This window comes from Pelophylax lessonae, assembly GCF_965119305.1.
Source record: "Pelophylax lessonae genome assembly, chromosome: 4".
Classification (NCBI taxonomy): domain Eukaryota; kingdom Metazoa; phylum Chordata; class Amphibia; order Anura; family Ranidae; genus Pelophylax; species Pelophylax lessonae.
Genome location: NC_138771.1, coordinates 491,827,150 through 491,850,863, shown reverse-complemented (window position 1 = coordinate 491,850,863; position 23,714 = coordinate 491,827,150). Strand labels below are relative to the sequence as shown.

Genomic DNA, 23,714 nt, shown 5'->3' with positions numbered 1-23,714 from the left:
GGTTTGGGCCTGTTTTTCTTCAGCAGGGACAGGGAAGATGGTTAAAATTGATGGGAAGATGGATGGAGCCAAATACAGGACCATTCTGGAAGAAAACCTGATGGAGTCTGCAAAAGACCTGAGACTGGGACAGAGATTTGTCTGCCAACAAGACAATGATCCAAAACATAAAGCAAAATCTACATTGAAATGGTTCACAAATAAACATATCCAGGTGTTAGAATGGCCAAGTCAAAGCCCAGACCTGAATCCAATCGAGAATCTGTGGAAAGAACTGAAAACTGCTGTTCACAAACGCTCTCCATCCAACCTCACTGAGCTCGAGCTGTTTTGCAAGGAGGAATGGGCAAAAATTTCAGTCTCTCAATGTGCAAAACTGATAGAGACATACCCCAAGCGACTTACAGCTGTAATCACAGCAATAGGTGGCACTACAAAGTATTAACTTAAGGGTGCTGAATAATTTTGCACGCCCAATTTTTCAGTTTTTTATTTGTTAAAAAAGTTTGAAATATCCAATAAATTTCGTTCCACTTCATGATTGTGTCCCAGTTGTTGTTGATTCTTCACAAAAAAATTACAGTTTTATATCTTTATGTTTGAAGCCTGAAATGTGGCAAAAGGTCGAAAAGCTTAAGGGGGCCGAATACTTTTGCAAGGCACTGTATGTTTGCATATTGTTGTTCATTGTGATCATATTTTTATAATTTTTCACATTTCACCATCCAAGGTAACAACACCATTCATTATCTTTCAATGTTTTGCTTTGACATTACATATTGATCACATCTAGCGCACCTATTTTTTCCACATTACATATTTTACTCTACCCAGGTTAGAGTTTTGGTTGCTGCTGGAAACTCTTTTTTTTTTTTTTTTTTTTTTTTTTGCGCACCTCATTTTTTCACTACAAACAAGTAAAAAACCAGCAGACTGTCAGCTCTTGAGAAAGGAATACCATGAGTGATGGCTAAGCAAATGTGATATCTTCAGAAACAGCCAATCCCAGCATGGAATGCAGGCAACCAGAAGTGACGCCAGAGTGGGCAGGGCATGTTTCAGATGCCCAGTCGCTCCTTCTTCAAACCAATCCAAAACCAAACCAAGAAGTGACTTGGCATACTCCCAAACATGCACGGCCCACTCTGACATCACTTCCGTTTGCCTGCGTTCCTTGCTGGCCCTGACAGAATTGCTCTCCTTCCCGGATCAGGGACACTGTGTTTCCCACCGCTGGTTGGCTAGAATTTCCACCTGCAGCTGTCTTTACTCCCAGGAGGCATTCCGCTGGACTTAATGGATTAATTGAGACGCCTGTTTCTCACCTTCATCTTATAAGTGTTTTAAACCCTTGTCATTAACCACTTAAGCCCCGGAGGATTTGGCTGCTAAACGACCAGAGGCTATTTTGCGATTCGGCACTGCGTGACTTTAACGGACAATTGCGCGGTCGTGCGACGCTGTACCTAAACGAATTTGGCGTCCTTTTTTTCCCACAAACAGAGCTTTCTTTTGGCGGTATTTGATCACCTGTGCGATTTTTTGATCACGCGCTATAAACAAAAAAAGAGCGTCAATTTTGCAAAAATAGCAATATTTTTCCCTTTTTTTTATATGAAATTCCCCCAAAAAAAAATGTAAAAATCAAAATTTTTTAATATTTTCGGCCAATTTGTTTTATGCTACCTATGTTTGGTAAAAAAAATTGCAAAAAGCGTATTTTGATTGGTTTGCGCAAAAGTTATTGCGTTTACTAACAAAGGGAAAGATTTTTGTCATTTTTGTTGTTTTTTTTTTTAACGCGTAATGGCGGCGATCTGCGATTTTTTTTGCGGTACTGCGACATTGCGGCGGACAGATCGGACCCTTGACTGACATTTTTGACACTTTTGGGGTTACCAGTGACATTTCTACAGTAATCAGTGCTATACATATGCACTGTTACTGTAAAAATACACTGGTAGTGAAGGGGTTAACTTTATTTGAGAGGGAGGGGCTGTGTGTGTCCCTAGGGGCGTGATTCTAACTGTGATTGGCTGTGGCTTCAACTGTATGCAGAGTGATCAATGGATCTACATAGTAGATCCATGTGATCATCTCTCATACAGAGAGGAGAATGACAGGCAGCTTGTTTACACAAGCTGCCTGACTTTCTCCCTCTCCCCCGCCGATCGCAGAGTGGCCGGCGGCGATCGGGTCCGCCGGTCACACGCGCGGGGGGGTCCGTGACCACGCGGGAGCGGGAGCGCGCCTCCGGCGGCGCGCGCTCGCTCCCTAAACCCTCACAGGCGAGCGACGTAGACCTACGTCACTTTGCCTGTGAGGGGCTGACCGCCGCCGTAGATAGTCGTGCGGCGGTCGGCAAGTGGTTAAAGTGTTTTATTACTGCACTTAGAAGCGCCGCCTTCCCTGCTTTGGTTTTCCTATAGAGTGTGCTTCCCTCTTCTGAAGTGCTGCTGTGGTGCATTATCACATTTCAAGAGCCAGTCATGTACTATTTGTTAAAGTCTCCTTGTTATCCAGAGCGCCCTATTCTCCACACTTCAATCACACAAGCAGGAAATGACATTTCCGGAGGGACCTTCTGTACACATTCTGTGTGCAGAACACTTCCAAGTAGCCATATTGTATTGCATTTTACAGAAAATTACAGTGGCTGCAGATTAAAAAAGAAAGGTAATTTTTAAAAACATTCAATTACATTATAACTTGTGTCACAATTGTATACAAATTGTATACACTATAATATTTGTATTTTATTTATCTGTTTTTTTATCTGCTGATTTATTTCCCACGAAAGCCGTGTTACCCCTTAGGAGCACAGAGTGAGGGGAGTACAGTTACTGTTTTGATACATTTAGATGTGTGTATGTGAGATTCGAGCTTCAGCTATCTAGCTCTGTAAATAGCAACTTCCACAATGGTGAGATTTTCAAGCAGGAAATATGTCTCAGTCCGTCATGCAACATTGAGATTTTCCTGCACTGGTTTTGTCTCTGCCACATCACAATGGTGAGATTTTAGACATGTGCAGGTAATTTCTTTCCACATAAATATTCAGACAAATTTTCCGTTGTTCCAAAAATCGGATATGTCCGAATATGGGAATTACAATATAAAGGAAGTTTACCGAATGCTCCGAATAACGAAACAAAACTCTTTCAAATTTTAGAAATTCAAATCCAATTTTACAAAAAATTTAATTTCGATTCAACAGATTTGAAATTTATCGCTTTGACCGTTTAGAATTGAAAAGAATCGGTAAAAAAATCTGTAAATTCAAAGAAAATTTGAAAAAGGCAAAAAACGAATTCTAAAAATGAATACGCGAATCACGAATACTACTTGAATGAATCAACCGAATTTAACTAAATTAAATAAATAGATTAACAATTCAAAACAAAACACAATTTTTTTTCGTAATGTACATGTCTAAGAGATTTCCCTGAAGTAGTCTGTATCTCCATCCCTCCTACATTGGTGATATTTCCCAGCAGTAGTTTGTGTCTCTGCCCCCCAACTGCATTTCTGTCTGTGATCATATTGTTGTCTCTCACACACCATCAATAACAATAAGGCCCCTTTCACACATACGGACCATTCCTCTGTTTTTCATCCATCCGTTGACGGATGAAAAACGGACATCAATACATTCCTATGAAAAAACGGATGACAACAGGTGATCATCCTTTTACATCTGTTTTCAACTGCTTCCGTCAAGTCCATTTTTTGAACGGATGAAAGCCCTATTTTTCTTCCATTAAAAAAAAAAACGGATCGGATTAAAAACGGATGTAAACGGATGAAAAACGGACGAAAAACGGATGGAAAACGGACGAAAAACGGATGAAAAATGGATGAAAAACTGATTTTCAAGCAGGAAATATGTCTGTTTGGCGGATTTGAATGGTCACCCCATGCATGTCTATGGGGGATATCGGATGTCAGCGGAGACATGTCCACTGACATCCGATCCGTCAAATCTGGACGGATGGAAACCCTATTTTCCATCCGTCCAGCGGATCGGATGAGAACGGACAGACGGTGCCTTCCCATCTGATTCCCCCATAGAGATGCATGGGGACCTGACAGCTGTGTCTCCGCACACAGCATGGAGAACAGCTGTCATCCTCCTGCTCAGCGGGGGATCAGCGGATCGATCCCCCGCTAAGATAAACGGAGTCCGTTAGACGGACTCCTAGTGTGAAAGAGCCCTAACAGTTTTGCTGATTCACAAGTGGCTCTTGTAGCTATAGAAAGGCTAATGCAGTGGAACCAAACTGGATCGTTTCATGCCCTCATATAAGAATAACAAATGGCATGTCATTTAATTTGTATTTATATTTCCCTATAACTTAATCATATTATTACTGTATACAATATTAAATGCTACATCCTGTAGTTTTGTACTGTTTCAAATTAAGCTGGCATATTCTGTAATTTGTTTCTGTTATGACCCCCGGGGTGAGAGGCACATACCTGAGAATGTTGGGATCACTATATTCCTTCTCTATGTTTTCCATATTTGGCAGGTCCTCCCAATCTGTTCCATTGAACTCCTGCCAACGGTACGGTAGGTAGTAGTGCATATTTGAACAACAAACTGCCAGTCAAGAAAAACACTGTTACCTTTGGTGCCATAATATTTCCAAATCTTATATTATTAGACTTTCTGTAGTTCACTTTGTGCACCTACCTGTTAGTAAAAAAATAAAAACACTGGCTATTTTCCCTAGAAGAATAACATTTCTATTTTTTTTTTTAGTTATAGCTCTTAATTGTATAAGGAAAATTAAAACAAATCTCACCAGAATTTGTTGTATATTTACCTCCAAGCCTGCAGAACTTCCAAATACTAGACAGACAAATTTCTGGAGTTATGTCCACCGGTGCTAAAATAAGAGGGAACAGGGAAGAAAAATCATGTGATTTTCCACTACTCATTTATTTAGCTCAAGTATTAAGATGACTACTATCAACTTATAGTAGGTTTAGTTATAACAGGTTTTCATACTCAGTCCCTCATTTAGAATGACTGTATCTAAAGCCCCGTACACACGCGTCGAAAATCGGCAGGGAATTTTCGTCCGACGACCGATTTTCGGCTTGTTAGTATGATGCTTCCGACAACCAACTCCGACTTTTCGGCCGAAAAAAATCTGGTGTGCAGACTATAAAATTTTTGTTGGCCGTCAACACAACTGCCGATTTTCGTGCAGTCAGTACAGATTTCGACAGGGAAAAATCTGATGAGCAAGTCTGGGCATGCTCAGTGAAGAAAAAACACAAAGAAAACAAACCAACACGTGACATCACTTCTGAAGTGGAATTTTGTTGGCCGAGAGAATTTGTGTGCAGTCTAGGCACATTCCAACCAACAAAACACCACTTGGAACAAAAGTCAGACGATCGGTCGGCAGATAATCGTTGCGTGTGTATGGGGCTTTAGGATAACTTTGGAGCTGGGGTCTGACAGTTATTGCTCTGTTAATTTCCTGATCTTGTGCTGATGACATAAGCTGTACCCCAGTGCCTGAATGTGCATAACAATTGCAGATAACAGAATTCTCCAGTTACTGTGTTAAATTAAAGCCCAAATCCAGCCAAACTTAGTTATGAACAAAACAGAAAAGGGTTAGAGCCTCTGCAAGGATGTATTGATTTCTGTGCACCTATTGGGGGTGACTTACCCATCAGTTCACGTCCTGATATATTTTTATCCCCCAACAAAATCCCTGGTGTTACGCTTAACACTTGAAAAATAAGGATATGGTTTAGGGTCACCAGGGCTAAAAGAGACACTTTGATCAATCAGGGCAAAGTTAAAGAGTCTGCAGATAGGCCACAACGCACACTCTTCCTAACAAGCATCGGAGGAAGAAATCTTGCTGAGGTCACCATGCATTTTCTCCATAGCACAATCTCCATTAAGGGTCCACTTTTACATTAACGTGGTAGTATACCTCAGATATGAAATCTCAATAAATCATATTTTTATAGTGTTTACTTGCTTCTCTCCAATGCACTAAGTGTAATTTCTCTCTGCTGTCTAGTTCCTCTGTTATCATCATGAGTTAAAGGGTAACAGGGTAGGGAGCTCCAGTACACAGACTGTGAATGACAGCCTCAGCTCCATATCTACAAGCTGTGTGAAGGGGTGAGTACTCCAAATAGCTCTCACTACTCTTATACAGTGTATAATTGCAGCTCCTGCCCCCTACTTTGTAGTTCTGTGAAACCTCTTTTTCATCTCTGAGTTTTCAAAGACAGGACAAATGGTTGCAAATTAACAGGTACAACCAATGTAGGAGGATTTGTTTCATCTTTGCGTATCACTTGAGACTAGTCACTTCACTCGGCATAGGTAAGGGTTTACAACCACTGTAAAAAGGCCAATTGCTTTTTTTTTTTTCACCAGTCCCCTCTGCTTACCTTTCTTAGGTGCTGGCAAAGGAATAGTCGTGGCTGGTCGAGGTTGAGGAGCTGTAGAATTAGTGGACTTTGGTGGCAGATGAAAAGTTTTATTTTCACCATTACTTATGGTATATTGGTTGCCACTTGGTACATCAAATTTTATCAATGGTTCTACACTGGCATACGGTTTGTTGGAAGGTGCATCAGTCCTGAAAGAACCACTAGAGGAACTGGGGGGATTTGTCGGACTTGAAGGTGAATTATGCTGACCAGAAACTCTAGAAATAACTGGTTTTGGTAGAGCAGTATATGAATACTCTCTAGTAGGTAATGTTATTAATGTTGGTGAAGATGCTTGGGAAACATTACTTGTGCCAGTCATTAATGTTTTTGCAAATTCTATATTCTGTTTTTGGTCAGGAATAGATGATCTTTTTGTTGACAAATTCTCTGTTATATTTAAAGCTGCTGAAGTCTTTGGTGAAGCATTATCCATACTATTATGTGTTGCAACCTTAGGCAAAGCCCCCATAGGAGAGGTTATTGATGTTGTCGAAGGTGTTGTTTGAACCTTGGATGCTCCTGCCTCAGAAGGATTCAATGGTCTGCCAGATACACTAACTTGTTTTGGTTGAGCAGCATATGAAATTTTTTCAGTAGAATTTGATATTGATGAAGACCCTGGAGAAATACTGCCTGGTCCAGGCAATAAAGGACTCGCCTTCTTACCAAGTTCCATATTACGATTTTGGTCATAGATAAATGAACTTATTACAGAAGAGTTCTCTGTTACGTTGGAAGCTGCGGAAAGTTTTGGTGAAACATTATCTGTACTAAATCTTGTTTCATCCTTAACTGAAGCCCCAATAGGTGAGGCTACAGGTGTTGTTGAAGGTGTTGCTGGAACCTTGGATCTTCCTGCCTCTGTAGGGTTCAATGGTCTGCCAGATACACTAACTTGTTTTGGTTGAGCAGCATATGAAACTTCCCCGATACAATACAAGGTTGTTTTTGATATTGATGAAGATCCTGGAGAAATATTGCCTGGTCCAGGCAATAAAGGACTCACCATCTTACCAAGTTCCATATTACGTTTTTGGTCAGGGATAAGTGAACTTTTTACAGAAGAGTTCTCTGTTACATTGGAAGCTGCTGAAAGCTTTGGTGAAACATTATCTGTACTGTATGTTGTTTCAGCCTTAAGTGAAGCCCCCATAGGTGAGGTTACAGGTGTTGTTGAAGGTGTTGCTGGAACCTTCGATGGTCCTGCCACTGTAGAACTCGGTCGTCTACCAGATACACTATCTGGTTTTGGCTGAGGCCTTATCTGAGCAGTTTTTAGGCATGTCTTTTTACTAATTGGCCTTGAATGCGTTGTGGGATGGTCAGGTTTTTTTATGTTGTCATCCCTCTTTTCCGAATGTATGCCATGATCACTATCACTGGAGCTGTCATCGTTATCTTCATCTCCAGAAAGTTTACCATTACTGCACTGAGATGATGGGCGACTAGTAGATCGCAATGGTAAGCTGGGCCCTAAAAAGGTGGAAAAAAATACACATTTTAACAATAGAGGGGACAAACCTGGTTTTACATCTACAAAGAAACGGTAAGACCCCATGCACACTGGATGTTTTGCTTACTCTCCTAGATGCCTTTCCTTCTGTCAGAGGTGTTTTTGGCATGCTTGAAAACATGTGTAAGGCATTTAGCCACAATTTGGTGTGCCAAGCGCTTGGGCATTGATTAATTTAATTGCCCAGAATAATAATTAATTCTGGCCATTAAAATTAATTAAAGTGATTGCAAAGTCTCATTTCTATTAAAATAACAAACATCTTACTTAGCTGCTCTGTGTAGTAGTTTTGCACAGAGCAGCCCAGATCCTCCTCTTCTCGGGTCCCTGGTTGGAGCTCCTGGCCCCTCCTTCCTGTTGAGTGCCCCCCACAGCAAGCAGCTTGATTGACAGCAGTGGGAGCCAATGGTGCCACTGCTGTGTCTCAGCCATTCAAGAGGGAGAGTCCCGGATGGTCGAGGCACTCGTGGACATTGCTGGATCCAGAGGGGGCTCAGGTAAGTATTAGAAAGGCTGAGGGGGGACTGCTGCACACAGAAGGGTTTTTTATCTTCATCCATAGAATGCATTAAGATAAAAAAAACCTTCTGCCTTTACAACCACTTTAACGCTCAAACATTAAACACGTCAGCATTTACACGTATACCTGCGTTTAGACACGTCAAACATTTTGTTCTGCCAAAACGCCACTGCTCCTTGACGTACTGGCAGTGGGTTTTTTTTCCTGCCTCTAAAAGCCCCTTCCTATATACTCCTCTAAAAACCTATGTGTGAATGGAACATAGGCTAATGTATAGGGGTTATTAGAGGCAGAAAAAAAAATATCAGATGCCCTTAAAAACAGCAGAAAAAACATCCAGTGTACTTGAGGCCTAAAAACCACCCAGTTTTTGCTAAACTCATGTAATTTATATAAAATCATATAGTATAATTGACACCAAAAAAATTTAGGATGCTAATGTGCTTTGATGTTTCATATCTTGTTAAAAAACGGAAAGTTGAAGGATAAGATAAAGTTGAAAGTTTAAGATAAGGAAAGATGCCATCTGCCGGCGCACAGACTTACACGTGGCAGAGGAAATTATGCAGTCATTTTTTGTTTGTCCAGATAAGGTCCAGGTAAAATTCTTCCGAATTCAACTATGTTACAGGAGGACATGGTACAGGAGGACATGTCAGAGGCTGCGGGCATGGTGCAGGAGATGCGGGGGCTGCGGGCATGGTGTAGGAGATGGCAGGGGCTGCTGTCATGGTACAGGAGATGTCAGAGGCTGCGGACATGGTACAGGAGGACATGTCAGAGGCTGTGAGCATGGTACAGGAGATGCAGGGGCTGCGGGCATAGTACAGGAGATGCAGGGGCTGTGGGCATGGTGCAAGACATGTCAGAGGCTGCGGGCATGGTACAGGAGATGCAGGGGCTGCGGGCATGGTATAGGAGATGCAGGGGCTGTGGGCATGGTACAGGAGATGCTGGGGCTGCGGACATGGTGCAGGAGATGCAGGTGCTACGGACATGATGCAGGAGATGCAGGGGTTGTGGGCATGGTGCAGGAGATGCAGGGGTTGTGGGCATGGTGCAGGGGCTGTGGACATGGTACAGGAGATGCAGGGGTTGTGGGCATGGTGCAGGAGATGCAGGGGCTCCGGGCATGGTGCAGGAGATGCAGGGGCACCGGGCATTGTGCAGGAGATGCAGGGGCTGCGGGCGGGATGCTAGAGATGTAGGGGCTGTGGGCCACGCTCCAAAGACTTACACAGAGGGACTTAGCTCTGCCCCCCACTTTCTTCTCACTGCAATTAGTTGACAAAAGCAGGAGCCAATGGCTTCTGCTTGAGTGCTGTGTGAAAAGGTAGAGAGGGGAGAATAGATGCAGCCATGCACAGCGCTGGATCAATTCTCCCCTCTCTTCCCCTTCACACAGGGAGGGGGGAGGGAGGAGGGGGGGCAGAGAAGTAGAAAACATTTTTTTATCTTAATGCAAGGAATGCATTAGGTAAAAAATATTTTTAGCTTTAGTATTCCTTTAAGCCTCCCCCACAAACTCATTTTTAAATTACCCTAGTTGGCCAAACTTACAGGGAATAACCCTTCCAATGATGTAGATTAGGTGTTCCTAGGGAAGGGTACTGCTAATACTACACCATACAAAGACATTTTAGACAATTTTTCTCTTCTGACCTTATAGTAACAGTTTGAGCAGGGTCCTTTTCTGTCCCAGTAGAATAATGCCCCTGTGTGTGTAGCATTGCCCCCTTGAGGACTGCTAGATTCCACACCTTCGGGTGCCCCTGGGTTACCATTAGCAATTTCAGCATGCACAGATTAACACTTTACTTCTTGGCTCAGTCAATGATCAGTCCAGGGGTATGTAGTTGTTTTTGGTGTTTTATTTAAATTATGGATGGGAGAAGGGAATAGTGGGATACTCCAAATTAACTTTTCACAATGCGGAGGACTCCTACTTCTGACGATGCAGCCAGGCTGCTGTTTCACCTTGCCCCTAGGTGAATTTGGATTAAGTCTCTATCCAGATGAATTGATGGACTGTCTGCGTAAATAAATCCAGGTCTGACTGAAAAGCTGACAGGTGGACCTGATCAGACCACCCCAGCCTGCCAACTGGACAGTGACAGAGCAAAAGAAAATGATTAGGTTATCATTATAGTCTCAGTTCACACTTTTATCGTATCTGTATTCAATCATTTGTCTTCCAGGACCCAGGCAGGTCCCAGTCCCTTTCAGTTTCTCATGCAGTTGAACAGCACAGCTTATAGAAAACATAAATCGAACAACAAAGGGACTTCCAGCGCTAACTGTGATATCTCTCACTCAAATTACCGTGTGGTGCTGCTGCTAATTAATGCTGATTCAGCATAAGTCAGTGCATGGGGGGAGGGGCAGCAGCGCTATCCCACGGTACATAGTCTACAATGTAACTCAGGCATACATAAATAAATATATATAAATAAATATTATATATATTTTTTATAAATAAACTTTTCAAGGTTTTCCATCAAGCCTGCCTGAGTTACATTGTAGACTATGTACCGTGGGATAGCACTGCTGCCCCTCCCCCCATGTATAGAAAACATAACTTCAATTGCATCATGGGATCAGGGGATTTTTTCATATACAGTACATAAGAAGAGATGACCCTCAGTGAAAACCTGCACATCAAAGAAATGCAAATCGTGACTTTCCCTATACATGTCAATTTTGGCTCCACCCCCTTCTGCCTCACAATATGGGTATTGGCTTTATACTGTAATATAATGGGTGTCATCAGGGACCAACAGGGAGTCTTGAGAGGCAGAAGTCGGTGCAGCAAATTCTGTGTCTTACAGGTAAAGGCTACAAATAAATTCAGCTGGATTTTTGGTAATTTCCAATGACGATGATCTATGTATTTTCTCATATGCTCAGTTTAAACTGCCTACGTTTTTGTCAGGTTAACTTCAAACACTTATTTACAGATTACTGGTACCGTGATTTTTTTTTTCTCTGCTCTTTCCCTCCAACAAGTCCTGGGATCCATCTCTTTTTCTATGTCTTGGCCTTCCTCTCCCTCTGCCTCGTCCTCTGCCTCGTCCTCTGCCTTGTCCTCTGCCTCTTGCTTGCTGTTGAACCCCTTCACGATTAGCCTCTTCCTGTAGCTGCTGGAGTCTCTGGTTGTGATTCAGTACACAGAGCATCTGGAAGTTCTGAACAGTCGTCTGGTTCAGCCAGCCACAGGTGAGCATTATTTTCGATTCCAGGAGATTGTGCGTTTTTTTACAGTAGCGGTATTTGCATGCTCCTCGTGTAAAATATCTGCACATGTGGAGGCGCGTACAATCATCTCCTTTGTCACAGCTGCCTTCCTTGTAACTTGAACAGGCCTACAAGGAAAAGGAACACAGCAGTGCAATTGCTTTAAAAAATATTGGACAGCTGTCACTGTTATATTACCAGAAAAAAAACACAACATAGTGCAACTCTGTATTCATAAATATGTAATTAAGTTTTTTTTTTTGTATAATATTTTGTATGACAACCATAATATTCCCATTCATGGAGATATAAGTTGTAGACACGTTGTAGAACAGCATAAAAAACAAAAACAGGATGACAGAGGGCCATTCATTGTTGTGGGGCCCAAAGTAGCTGTCCCTTGAGCCCGCACTGCCTGCAAATAGTTGATAAGTGGATTTGGAAGGGCCCAAGAAAATATTTGCCCAGGGTCCAATCAATATTAAAGACGGCCCTGAGAATGTGCCTACATGCACACTGCAGCTCAAAAAAATAGCTGCTTTTTATAGGCATTTGAGCTTTTATTTCAATTAGAATAAGCTTATACTTTTTTGGGCTCTTTTGCACGTTTTTATTGAGCTTCTTTAAGCTCCTTTTGAATTTTTGAGCTTTTGCGAGCAATACCGTTTTTTGTTTTTTTTCCCAAACCCTCCCCTAGTTATTTTTTCCTATATTTTTGGGGTGTTTTCTACCTTTTTCATGCTCATGTGCTCATGTGTTTTTGGGCACTTAGGAGTCTTTTCTGCTCAAAAGGGCCTCTAAAAAAATGTGGGTTTGGTTGGGTTTTCTGCCTGTAGGTGTAGATGCCTGTAAACTGAAAAAGCCAAAGTGTGCATGGACACATTGGCTAACATGGAGGAGAGTTTCCAAGCAGAAAAAAATGAGAGCTCTAAAAAGCTCAAAAGCCTGTAGGAACAGCTTCTTTGAGCTTCTTTCAGTTGCAGTGTGCATGAGCTCTAAGAGTGTAAAGTATCAAACAAAAATTACCCCCTGACCCTAGGGCCCAGGGGCTGGGATGGGTGTAGGGAGTAGACTAGTCCACCTAAAAATAGGGTGAACAAAACATAAACAAAGAAGCTAAAAAAATAAATAAATAAATAAAAGGGTTTTTGGGAAGGGGGAGGGAAAGGAGAAGGAGGGGTCAAAATCATGAGATGAGAAGTGGAAGAAGAAAGGAAATAAGACAGAAGAGGAAAAGGGAAAAAAGAGGAGACAAAGTTTCCCCAGGCTGGGAGGTAGAAGAGATTAATTAGGTCGGATGCAAAGTTGGAAGAGTGCAAGGCCACCACAGGGCCCAACACCTTAAGAAGCTTAGTGTGGGAGTCATGGAGGATACTGGTCATTTTTTGTTGATGTAATTACGCTTTTTTTTAGTATCTGCCTGGCACCAGCCTCCTGCAGTTCCTGTACAACAGAGCTCAGACTGGTAGAGGAAGAAGCAGCACAAGCAGACATTTAGCTGTACTGCAGCCTTTTTTTTTGTTTTTGTTTTATATAAATTCTTTATTTAGAGGAATCGGCAATGCAATGTGACAAGGCCAGTCATAAAATCACAGGTGTCATACAAGTACAAGCATTGTTTAAGAAAATATCAGTAGGATACAGTCCTGTGGCTATGTACTAACATCAAGACCCCATAAAAGACTGATCTAACAAAAGACAGCAACAGAGTATGTAGCACCCTCCTAGATGGGTGCTAGGTTAAAAGCATTGTTATGCTCCATTCTGCTTATCAGGGGAGCCTGATCTGTTAGTTATGCCTGTTACATGTGTCCAGGTGTGAGTACCCCCACTGTATCCAATAGGGGAGCCTGTTGGACAGTGGAGGAAACCTGGCCAGTGGCAAACAAGTTTTTGTGTCCCAATGGGAGGGCACCACTGCAGTGCATCCTGGGATTGACCATAAAAGCCAAGGGTACATGTGACAGACAAGGCGTCTTTGGCAGGAAGCAGAGTCCCAGGAGGAGGGTGACGGCTGTTTCTCCTCCTGCAGTCTGAGGAAGGTGGTCACAGGCAGTCGGCCTAGTGAGCCAGGTGTGGAGCTGAGCCTGAAGGGTCCTGGAAAGCTGACGGTGGAGCTGCTGGCAGAGTCACCTGGGAAAAACAGTGTCCGTGAGTACCAGGGGGCTTGCCAAGGGGTCTGCCCAGTGAGGTCAGAGGACAGAAGGTCGGCTCACACAGTTAGCAAGAGTAAAGGGGGTGCCAAGTATAACCCTAAAGAGTAAGGGAAAAGGGGGTGCCAAGCGGGGGCCCTGAAGAGTAATTCACTACATAGTTCGCCTATCAAATACTGCACTTCAGTGGCAAGGTGAAGCAGCGGCCTTGCCGCACTCAACGTAGCTAGAGGTCCTCAAGTTGTGCATAGTTCATCCAGTTGGAGTATCCCACTCATCCCTTCTCCCATCCCAAGTTCTAAAATAAAACAACAAAAACCAAATCCCCTGGACTGTTTCCTGACTGAGCCAAACACTAAGAATCGATAGGTCGTTGCTATGGGTAACCCAGGGAGTAGTGCTACAAGTATATATGATAGACTATATTCCATTAGCAATTGCCATTCCCATATTTTCAAAAGATGTGATTGAGGGAGGGGGGGGGGGGGCTGGGTTGAAGATTACCCTCCACGTCTGGCTATCCATCATCAGCCTCAGAGAGTGAAACAGGATTTAGGAGACTGTAAGTCGCCACTGGGAAGTTAGATGGGACTGCTCTTTGTAGAAGAAATACAGAACCCAGATCTTCCAGTATTTCTGTTGATTTTTCCTGGTTTCTGGAGTGAGATCTATTGGGAGGAGCTGTACTCCTCCAAAGTGCCAGAAAGCATGCCTTAGTGGCTGTGAGTAGATATTTCAGAAATTAGTTTTTATGTTTTTTAACTTCCTCCCATCCGCGCTATAGCCGAAGTACGGCTGCAGCGCAGACTCACATTTTCGGGAGGCCGTCTTTAAAGGCCTCCGAGACACAGGCTCCCCCCGCGCGCGCATTGGGGAAAATCTGTGTCGGCCGTGTCACTTGGACACAGCCAATCACAGATCGTGGTGAATGGCCAATCACAGCGGCCATTCACCACGTGATGGGACCGTCCAATGAGAGATGATCTCATATGTAAACATATGAGATCATCTCTCATCGCCAGCGCTCCTTCCTCACACAGAGACTGCGTGTGAGGAAGGAGGAGAGCCGATCAGCCGTCGGGGACACAGAAGAATGTAATCAGGGCACTGATCACCAGTGCCCTGATTACACAAGGTATACTAAACACACTAACTGCCCACCATCAATGCCCACAGTGCCCCCCATCAGTGCCCACAATTAGTGCCCATAGTGCTGCCAGTCAGTGCCCCACCTGCTCATCTAGGCACTGATGAGCACTGACTGGCAGCACTATGGGCACTGAGTGTGGGCACTGATGGTGCTGCCCATCAGTGCCGCCCATCAGTGCTCATCAGTGCCACCCGTCAGTGTCAATCAGTGCCACCCGTCAGTGTCAATCAGTGCCACCCGCCAGTGCCCATCAGTGCCGCCCAGCAGTGCCGCCTCTCAGCGCCCAGCAGTGCCACCTCTCAGTGCCCAGCAGTGCCACCTCTCAGTGCCCAGCAGTGCCGCCTATCAGTGCTCATCAGTGCCGCCTATCAGTGCCGCCTATCAGTGCTCATCAGTGCCACCTATCAGTGCCGCCTATCAGTGCTCATCAGTGCGGCATATTAGTACCTCCTCATCAGTGCCACCTCATCAGTGCCCATAAGTGCCACCTCATCAGTGCCCATAAGTGCCACCTCATCAGTGCCCATCAGTGCAGCCTATCAGTGCCGCCTCATCAGCGCACATCAGTGAAGGAGAAAAATGTATTTATTTTCAAAATTTACTCGCAGAAAATAAGAAAAACTTTTTTTTTTTCAAAATTTTCTGTCTTTTTTTCTTTTTTCTTGTAAAAAATAAAAAACCCAGAGATGATTAAATAAAGAAAGCTCTATTTGTGTGAAAAAAATGATAAAAATTTCATATGGGTACAGTGTAGCATGACCGCACAATTGTCATTCAAAGTGTGAGAGCACTGAAAGCTAAAAATTGGTCTGGATGGGAAGGGGGTTTAAGTGCACAGAAGGCAAGTGGTTAAAAGACATTGGGGTATCTACTTCACTGTTCTTATGCTAATACAGAACACGCTGATAGGGAGGCAGAAAGATCACCTCATCAGTCTGCCGCTTCTCCCTTCACTGTTCAGTCACAGGCTGGGGAGAAGACAAGACCTATACATTTTGCTGAACTGCAGCAGAGAAAAGTCAAGTCTCTTGCCCTGCCATATAGGGCAGTGCTGTGCGGCAGAGCTGTGTAAATCTCTCAAGAGAATGGACAGAAATACAAATTCTTTGACAAGTAAAACAGTCCATATTTATGTATTTCATTTGTGTATTTAGCTGTTTTTCCTGGTATTCAGCTTTAATGCGGTGGCAGAAAGAGCTAGCTATTTTATTGGTCCCATCTACAACTGGGCCCTGAGAAAGCAACAAGGCTCCTTTCAAAAGCTTTCACTTACTGACTCTTACAGTGTGTAAATACAAGAAATTCATGATATAAACGTGTAGCACCACCCCCACAACGGGCCACGGATTTTAACTAGTTCCTTACCAAACAGTGCAGAAGCCACCAGTCACTCAAGCAACAGTCCATTTACTCTGGCTCCAAATGAACAATCTAGGGGGTTGTTTTTTTATATTTTATTGCTAGAAAAATTGGAGATGAGCTCAGCATGTTAAGTAGAGGCCCCTTTCACACGGGCGGTGCGCCCGGCGGACTCCGTTTTGCTCAGCGGGGCTCGATCCGCCGATCCCCGCAGAGCAGGCGGATGACAGCACACACAGAGCGGAGACAGAGCTGTCAGAGCCCCACTCTACTCTATGGGAGATCGGCTGATAACGGATTGCCTGTTTGTTTTCATCCGATCCTATGAGATCCGATCCTCCAGACGGATGGAAAATAGGGTTTCTATTCATCCAGATTTCACGGACAGGATTGGATCGGATAGCAGCGGGTGTCAGCGGAGATGTAACAGCTGACATCCGCTGCTCTATAGGGCTGCATGGAGCATCTGATCACGTCTGCCTGAAAAACTTACAGGCGGACTGGATCGGAAAGCCCGTGTGAAAGGGGCCTAAAGGTAGCATAGTTTGGAAACCATGAGATCATTTCAGATTCATTTAAAATCTTACAGCTGGGGACCATGAGATAGCTTCAGATTAGTTTTGAGTCTCATAGCTGGGGACCATGAGATAGCATTGGAGACAGTCAGAAGCCTCACAGCTGGACCATGAGGCAAATCTCTCTGGCATCTAGCAGCAGCAAAAGGACTGATTTTAAGGTGCTGCACAGTTGCAGGAAGTCATCTTTTTCTCACAAATCCCAAAATGACTACATCCACACAGTAGCGTAGCGTGGGGGGGGGGGGGGCTGGGTGCTCCAAGGCCCCAGACGCAAAATTCCAGGGGGCGCAACCCACGCCAGTGTCACACACTCAATTTTTACAAATTCTGTTGATTGTGTCACTGCAGGCACCGCCATCTTGAGGCTCGGGCCGGTGACCTGTGATTGGGCGAATGGCAGCGGGGCTGGCCAGTGGCGTAGCGTGGGTGGCGCATGGGCAAACGATCGCTTCTGGAGCCTCGCCGTCAGAGTCGCCGTCTTCTCCATGTGGCAACTGTGGAGCAGATGGATCATGACACTGATAGCAAGACACCGGTAAGTCATTTTGTTGGGGGGGGGGCATAGTGAACAGTGTAGTGTAGGGTTGTGTAGTGTAGTGAAGTGGGCAGTGTAGTGTAGTGGTCTTGGTCAGTGTAGTGTAGTGGGCAGTGTAGTCAAGTGGGCAGTGTAGTGGACAGTGTAGTGTAGTGTAGTGGTCAGTATAGTGTAGTGGGCAGTGTAGTGTAGGGGTCAGTGTAGTGTAGTGTAGTGTATTGGGCAGTGAAGTGTAGTGGGCATTGTAGTGTAGTGGGCAGTGTAGTGATGAGTGTAGTGTAGTGGGCAGTGTAGTGTAGTGGACAGTGTAGTGTAGTGGGCAGCGTAGTGTAGTGATCAGTGTAGTGTAGTGGACAGTGTAATGTAGTGGGCAGTGTAGTGTAGTGGTCAGTGTAGTGTAGTGGACAGTGTAGTGTAGTGGACAATGTAGTGTAGTGGGCAGTGTAGTGGACAGTGTAGTGTAATGGGCAATGTAGTGTAGCGGGCATTGTAGTGGACAGTGCAGTGTAGTGGGCAGTGTAGTGTAGTGGTCAGCCTAGTGTAGTGGGCAGTGTAATGTGAAGTGTCGTGTAGTGGGCAGTGTAGTGTAGTGGACAGTGTAGTGTAGTGGGAAGTGTAGTGTAGGGGTCAGTGTAGTGTAGTGTAGTGTATTGGGCAGTGAAGTGTAGTGGGCATTGTAGTGTAGTGGGCAGTGTAGTGATGAGTGTAGTGTAGTGGGCAGTGTAGTGTAGTGGACAGTGTAGTGTAGTGGGCAGCGTAGTGTAGTGATCAGTGTAGTGTAGTGGACAGTGTAATGTAGTGGGCAGTGTAGTGTAGTGGTCAGTGTAGTGTAGTGGACAGTGTAGTGTAGTGGACAATGTAGTGTAGTGGGCAGTGTAGTGGACAGTGTAGTGTAGTGGACAGTGTAGTGTAATGGGCAATGTAGTGTAGCGGGCATTGTAGTGGACAGTGCAGTGTAGTGGGCAGTGTAGTGTAGTGGTCAGTCTAGTGTAGTGGGCAGTGTAATGTGAAGTGTCGTGTAGTGGGCAGTGTAGTGTAGTGGACAGTGTAGTGTAGTGGGAAGTGTAGTGTAGGGGTCAGTGTAGTGTAGTGTAGTGTATTGGGCAGTGAAGTGTAGTGGGCATTGTAGTGTAGTGGGCAGTGTAGTGATGAGTGTAGTGTAGTGGGCAGTGTAGTGTAGTGGACAGTGTAGTGTAGTGGGCAGCGTAGTGTAGTGATCAGTGTAGTGTAGTGGACAGTGTAATGTAGTGGGCAGTGTAGTGTACTGGTCAGTGTAGTGTAGTGGACAGTGTAGTGTAGTGGACAATGTAGTGTAGTGGGCAGTGTAGTGGACAGTGTAGTGTAGTGGACAGTGTAGTGTAATGGGCAATGTAGTGTAGCGGGCATTGTAGTGGACAGTGCAGTGTAGTGGGCAGTGTAGTGTAGTGGTCAGTCTAGTGTAGTGGGCAGTGTAATGTGAAGTGTCGTGTAGTGGGCAGTGTAGTGTAGTGGACAGTGTAGTGTAGTGGGAAGTGTTGTGTAGTGGTCATTGTAGTGTAGTGGGTAGTGTAATGTAATGGTCAGTGTAGTGGTCAGTGTAGTGTAGTGGGTAGTGTATTGTAGTGGACAGTGTAGTGTAGTGGACAGTGTAGTGTAGTGGGTAGTGTAGTGTAGTGGACAGTGTAGTGGTCAGTGTAGTGTAGTGGTCAGTGTAGTAGTCAGTGTAGTGTAGTGGACAGTGTAGTAGGTAGTGTACTGGTCAGTGTAGTGTAGTGGGTAGTGTAGTGCAATGGTGTGGGTAGTGTAGTGTGTAGTGTAGTGGGTAGTGTAGTGGTCAGTGTAGTGTTAGTGGTCAGTGTATTGTAATAGTCAGTGTAGTGGTCAGTGTAGTGTAGTGGGCAGTGTAGTGTAATGGTCAGTGTAGTGGTCAGTGTGGTGTTAGTGGTCAGTGTAGTGTAGTGGGCAGTGTAGTGTAATGGTCAGTGTAGTGTAGTTTAGTGGTCAGTGTAGTGGGTAGTGTAGTGGACAGTGTAGTGGGTACTGTAATGGACAGTGTAGTGTGAAGTGTAGTGGGTAGTGTAGTATAGTGGACAGTGTAGTGTAGTGGACATTGTAGTGGTCAGTGTATTGCAGTGTAGTGGGTAATTTAGTGGTCAGTGTAGAGTAATGGTCAGTGTAGTGGGTAGTGTAGTGGTCAGTGTAGTGGGTAGTGTAGTGGTAAGTGTAGTGTAATGGTCAGTGTAGTGTAGTGATCAGAGTAGTGGACATTGTAGTGTAGTGGACAGTGTAGTGTTAGTGGTCACTGGTCAGTGTAGTGTAATGGTCAGTGTAGTGGTCAGTGTAGAGTTAGTGGTCAGTGTAGTGTAATGGTCAGTGTAGTGTTAGTGGTTAGTGTAGTGTAGTGGGCAGTGTAGTGGGCAGTGTAGTGTAATGGTCCGTGTAGTATAGTGTAATGGTCAGTGTAGTGTAGTGTAATGGTCAGTGTAGTGTAGTGTAGTGTAGTGGATAGTTTAGTGTAATTTAATGGTCAGTGTAGTGGGCAGTGTAGTGTAGTAGTGGACAGTGTAGTGGGCAGGTAGGAATCAGATAGGTCAGTGTAGTGGACAGTGTAGGAATCAGGTAGGTCAGTGTCATGGACAGGTAGGTCAGTGTAAGTGTCAGTGTCGTGGACAGGTAGGTCAGTGTAGAGGTCAGTGTAGTGGCCAGTATAGGAATCTTTTAGGTTAGCATAATGGACAGGTAGGTAGGTCAGTGTAGGAATCAGGTAGGTTAGTGTAGTGGTCAGTGTAGGAATCAGGCTGGTCAGTACTATTGTAGGAAGGGACTCAGGGAGTGCTAAAAGTCCTCAGGTTAGGGGGCGCAAATTTCATGCCTTGCCCCGGGCGCTGACAACCCACGCTACGCCACTGCATCCACGGGCTCGATCCCCTGGTAGAAAAGTCCAGCACGCAGATTCAGAATAAGCCCAGGCCTCCAGCCAGCAACATCCAAGGCCCAGCAGAACACTAAATTAGTCCAAAGTGCCTCAGAGGTACTGTAATTAGCCCCCTGAGCAGGGAAGGGATCTGTACAAAGTTAATAGAAATAAACTCTTAGATTGATATCACTGGGGCAGATGTCTCGTTTGGAAGATTTCCCCTCATCTCCTGTTCCTATAACAACTCAATTTTGGACTTCCTATCACTTTCAGTTTCAATGATCCCCAGGACAAAGAGAGAGGGTCAATGTTAGGGGATAGGGGACACAGATAGGGGACACACACTTCATTCAAAAAAATGCAAAAACAGTGGAAAAGATTGCTTGTGCAAGTCACCAGCATACTGCAGATACTGACACATATGATTACCTCTTTTCTAATCAGTTAACCTCTCTGTACAATGTGCTATAAAGATAATGAACCAAAATATCTAGCTAAATATATCAACCTTTGATTTAAAACAATGCTCTGTTTTTTTTACACAGTCACGTAGTCATTGGCTTTCACTATCCGTATCTTATAATCTTTTGTGACCTATTTATTCAGACAGACAAGATGACTTATCCCTTCTACATCATGGGACACATTTAGACATTGGTGGCAGTAAGTGAACCTTGAGCTCACCTCTGGCAGCAATTGGCTGTCATTCTGGAACAGCAGAACTTTGATCTCATCCTCACTCAGTCCGCTCAGCTCGTGGGCTTTTAACACGGCGCGGTTGTGGTCAGACAGGACATTGTGGGAGAATCTGCAGTGAGACCTGGAATATGAAAAAGTAGTAAATTCTGATTCTGGAAGATATGAGTTTATAGAAAATTATGAAATGAAATTTCTGGGTAGCAACAGTAGAATATGCAGGAAGTCCAATTTAGTGGGGCATTCTGACCTGCAATGTAATTTATCTCAATTTGGACAGATTTCAGCAGGCCATTGGACATTTGATTCAAAAGAAATTAAGTTCATTGTCTTTTACAATCTAGTCTTAGATCCTTTAAAACCTATTCCAAGTCTTACAGCCAGCTTCCTGAGAGGCTCAGAGACTCAACTCACCCCTTGTACCCCAGGACCCCTTGTCATTCTCTTCTTATCCGAACACCTTTTTGTAGTACACCTTTTTATTTTTCTCTGATTGCAATAGTCCTGACTTTCCCCTTGTTTACTCAGTACCCTTTGTTATTCTTCTCTTTTCCTAATACCTCTGACTTACCTTTGCTTACCCTTGTCATTCTCTTATCCCAGTACCCAACAACTCATTTACCGCTTGCCCCAGTACAACTGACGGACATGATGTTCTTGCCCTACAACCCCCCAAACTCAATTTCCTCTTTCACCAATACTTCGTCACCATCCCCCACATTTTCCTACCTCAAATCCCAGTTTCCTCAGAATTAGCCTCAATACCCCAATAATTACCCTCTTTTACCTCTTAGAACTCCCTTTACCCACCCCTTTACCTACCTCTGGTTGGAGGGACACTGTCCCCTCAGGTAGTGGCGGCACAGGTGCAATCTGGGGCACTTCTCCTCGTCTTCCTTTTCCCCGTCTGGGTCATTTGGCAACAGGTATCGATGACAGATCCTCAGGGAGCTCTGGGCCAGGACTATCTGGGAGCTCTGTGGAAACCTTAGCACCTCATCCTGCAGGATCTGCTCGATTTGCTCTGCTGGAAGATCCAGAAGTTCTTTCAACTGATTCTTCTCCAGCCGACCACCATGTGAGCACAACAGTTTGGTCAGGTAGGCGGAGACTGCAGGGTCCGACATGGTCCCTGGGCTCCAGATACAGCCTGAAGTCTAGGGTTCTTGTAATAGCCTGATGCCAAAACCAACTATATGTCTCAGCTTACTGAAGGGAGGTAAGGAACCTGCAGAGGGCGGTTCATCCACATCACAACTGAGAATAGAAACTAAAACTGCTCTGCACAGCAAGACAGGGAGTCAGAGATCTGTACTGTACTGACCTTGAGGGCTGAGACTCAGAGAACTGTAAAAAATATTGACAACTATGACATAGATACAGCCTCTAGCAAAGAGGGTGTGGACAGAAATTGCACAGCAAATTTAGTGATGACTCAAACAGACTGTAAAACTTTTATCAGTAATTCTGCATTTTTCTCCTGTATGTCCTTCTCAATGAATCTGACAATCATCAAATATTTACCACAAGTGACTCTTCCTGGTGCATGTGTTTTAACCCCTTTGTTGCAGTGGCCGCTGGTGCTCAAAATGTTTTTTTTTTGGGGGGGGGGGGGGGCGCAAACAGAAAAATGTGATAGGCATTGCTTTGTGGCAATAAACGCTGTAAAAAATTGCGTGACTTTGAGGTCGCAAAAGTGTGAAAGGGGCCTTCAGTAATTAAGGTATAGTGTGCCCCCTTTCAATGCAGAGAGACCAGCGTGCCCCCTTTCAATGCAGAGTGACCAGCGTGCCCCCTTTCAATGCACAGTGACCAGCGTGCCCCCTTTCAATGCACAGTGACCAGCGTGCCCCCTTTCAATGCAGTGACCAGTGTACATGCCCCCTTCAATGCAGTGACCAGCGTACATGCCCCCTTCAATGTAGAAATCAGCGTGCGTGCCCCCTTCAATGCACTGACCAGCATACATCCCCCCAATGCAGAGATCAGCGTGCATGCCCCCTTCAATGCAGTGACCAGCATACATTCCCCCAATGCAGAGATCAGCACGCGTGCCCCTTCAATGCAGTGACCAGCATACATGCCCCAATGCAGAGATCAGCGTGCATGCCCCCTTCAATGCAGTGACCAGCATACATATTTTAGTAATATTCCTTCCCCCTGTTTTTCCTCCTGATCTGATACCTTAGTGGCAGCGCATAGATCAACCCCCCCCCCCCCCCTTTGAGGTAAAGTGCTATGCTAACTTAGCATAGCACTTTACCTGTGTACAATGTAATTGGCCTGGCCTGCGCTGTCTTATATTGTGTACACTGTGTACACATTGTGTACAAATGGCAGCCATTTACTATTAATAATAATAAATATATAGTGCCAGGCCAGCAGCCTGCTTAGCAGTGTACACAATATAAGACAGTGCAGGCCAGGCCAATTACATTGTACACAGGTAAAGTGCTATGTTAAGTTAGCATAGCACTTTACCTGATGTACAATGTAATTGGCCTGGCCTGCACTGTCTTATATTGTGTACACTGCTAAGCAGGCTGCTGGCCTGGCCGCAGTCCCACACACAGGAGGAGGGAGGCACTGAGTCTGAGGCAGTG

General features: G+C 44.5%; 2 protein-coding genes across 2 annotated transcripts in view; both read right to left on the bottom strand.

The window, feature by feature from the left end:
• The window catches only part of LOC309553687 (protein mono-ADP-ribosyltransferase PARP12-like), a 41,346-nt gene extending 34,334 nt beyond the window's left edge, over positions 1-7,012 (bottom strand). The window contains exons 1-3 of the mRNA XM_082255038.1: positions 6,433-7,012; positions 4,830-4,892; positions 4,480-4,603 (exon numbers count right to left, since the gene is read on the bottom strand). Coding sequence (XP_082111164.1) covers positions 4,480-4,603; positions 4,830-4,892; positions 6,433-6,946 — 701 coding nt within the window. The 5' untranslated portion in view covers positions 6,947-7,012. The remainder of the gene's footprint in view (positions 1-4,479; positions 4,604-4,829; positions 4,893-6,432) is intronic.
• Positions 1-22,320, bottom strand: part of LOC309553686 (protein mono-ADP-ribosyltransferase PARP12-like) — a 147,133-nt gene extending 124,813 nt beyond the window's left edge. Inside the window, exons 1-2 of the mRNA XM_082255037.1 lie at positions 21,934-22,320; positions 21,100-21,235 (exon numbers count right to left, since the gene is read on the bottom strand). Of these exons, the coding sequence (XP_082111163.1) occupies positions 21,100-21,235; positions 21,934-22,238 (441 nt within the window). The 5' untranslated portion in view covers positions 22,239-22,320. The remainder of the gene's footprint in view (positions 1-21,099; positions 21,236-21,933) is intronic.
• Between the last annotated feature and the right edge of the window lie 1,394 nt (positions 22,321-23,714).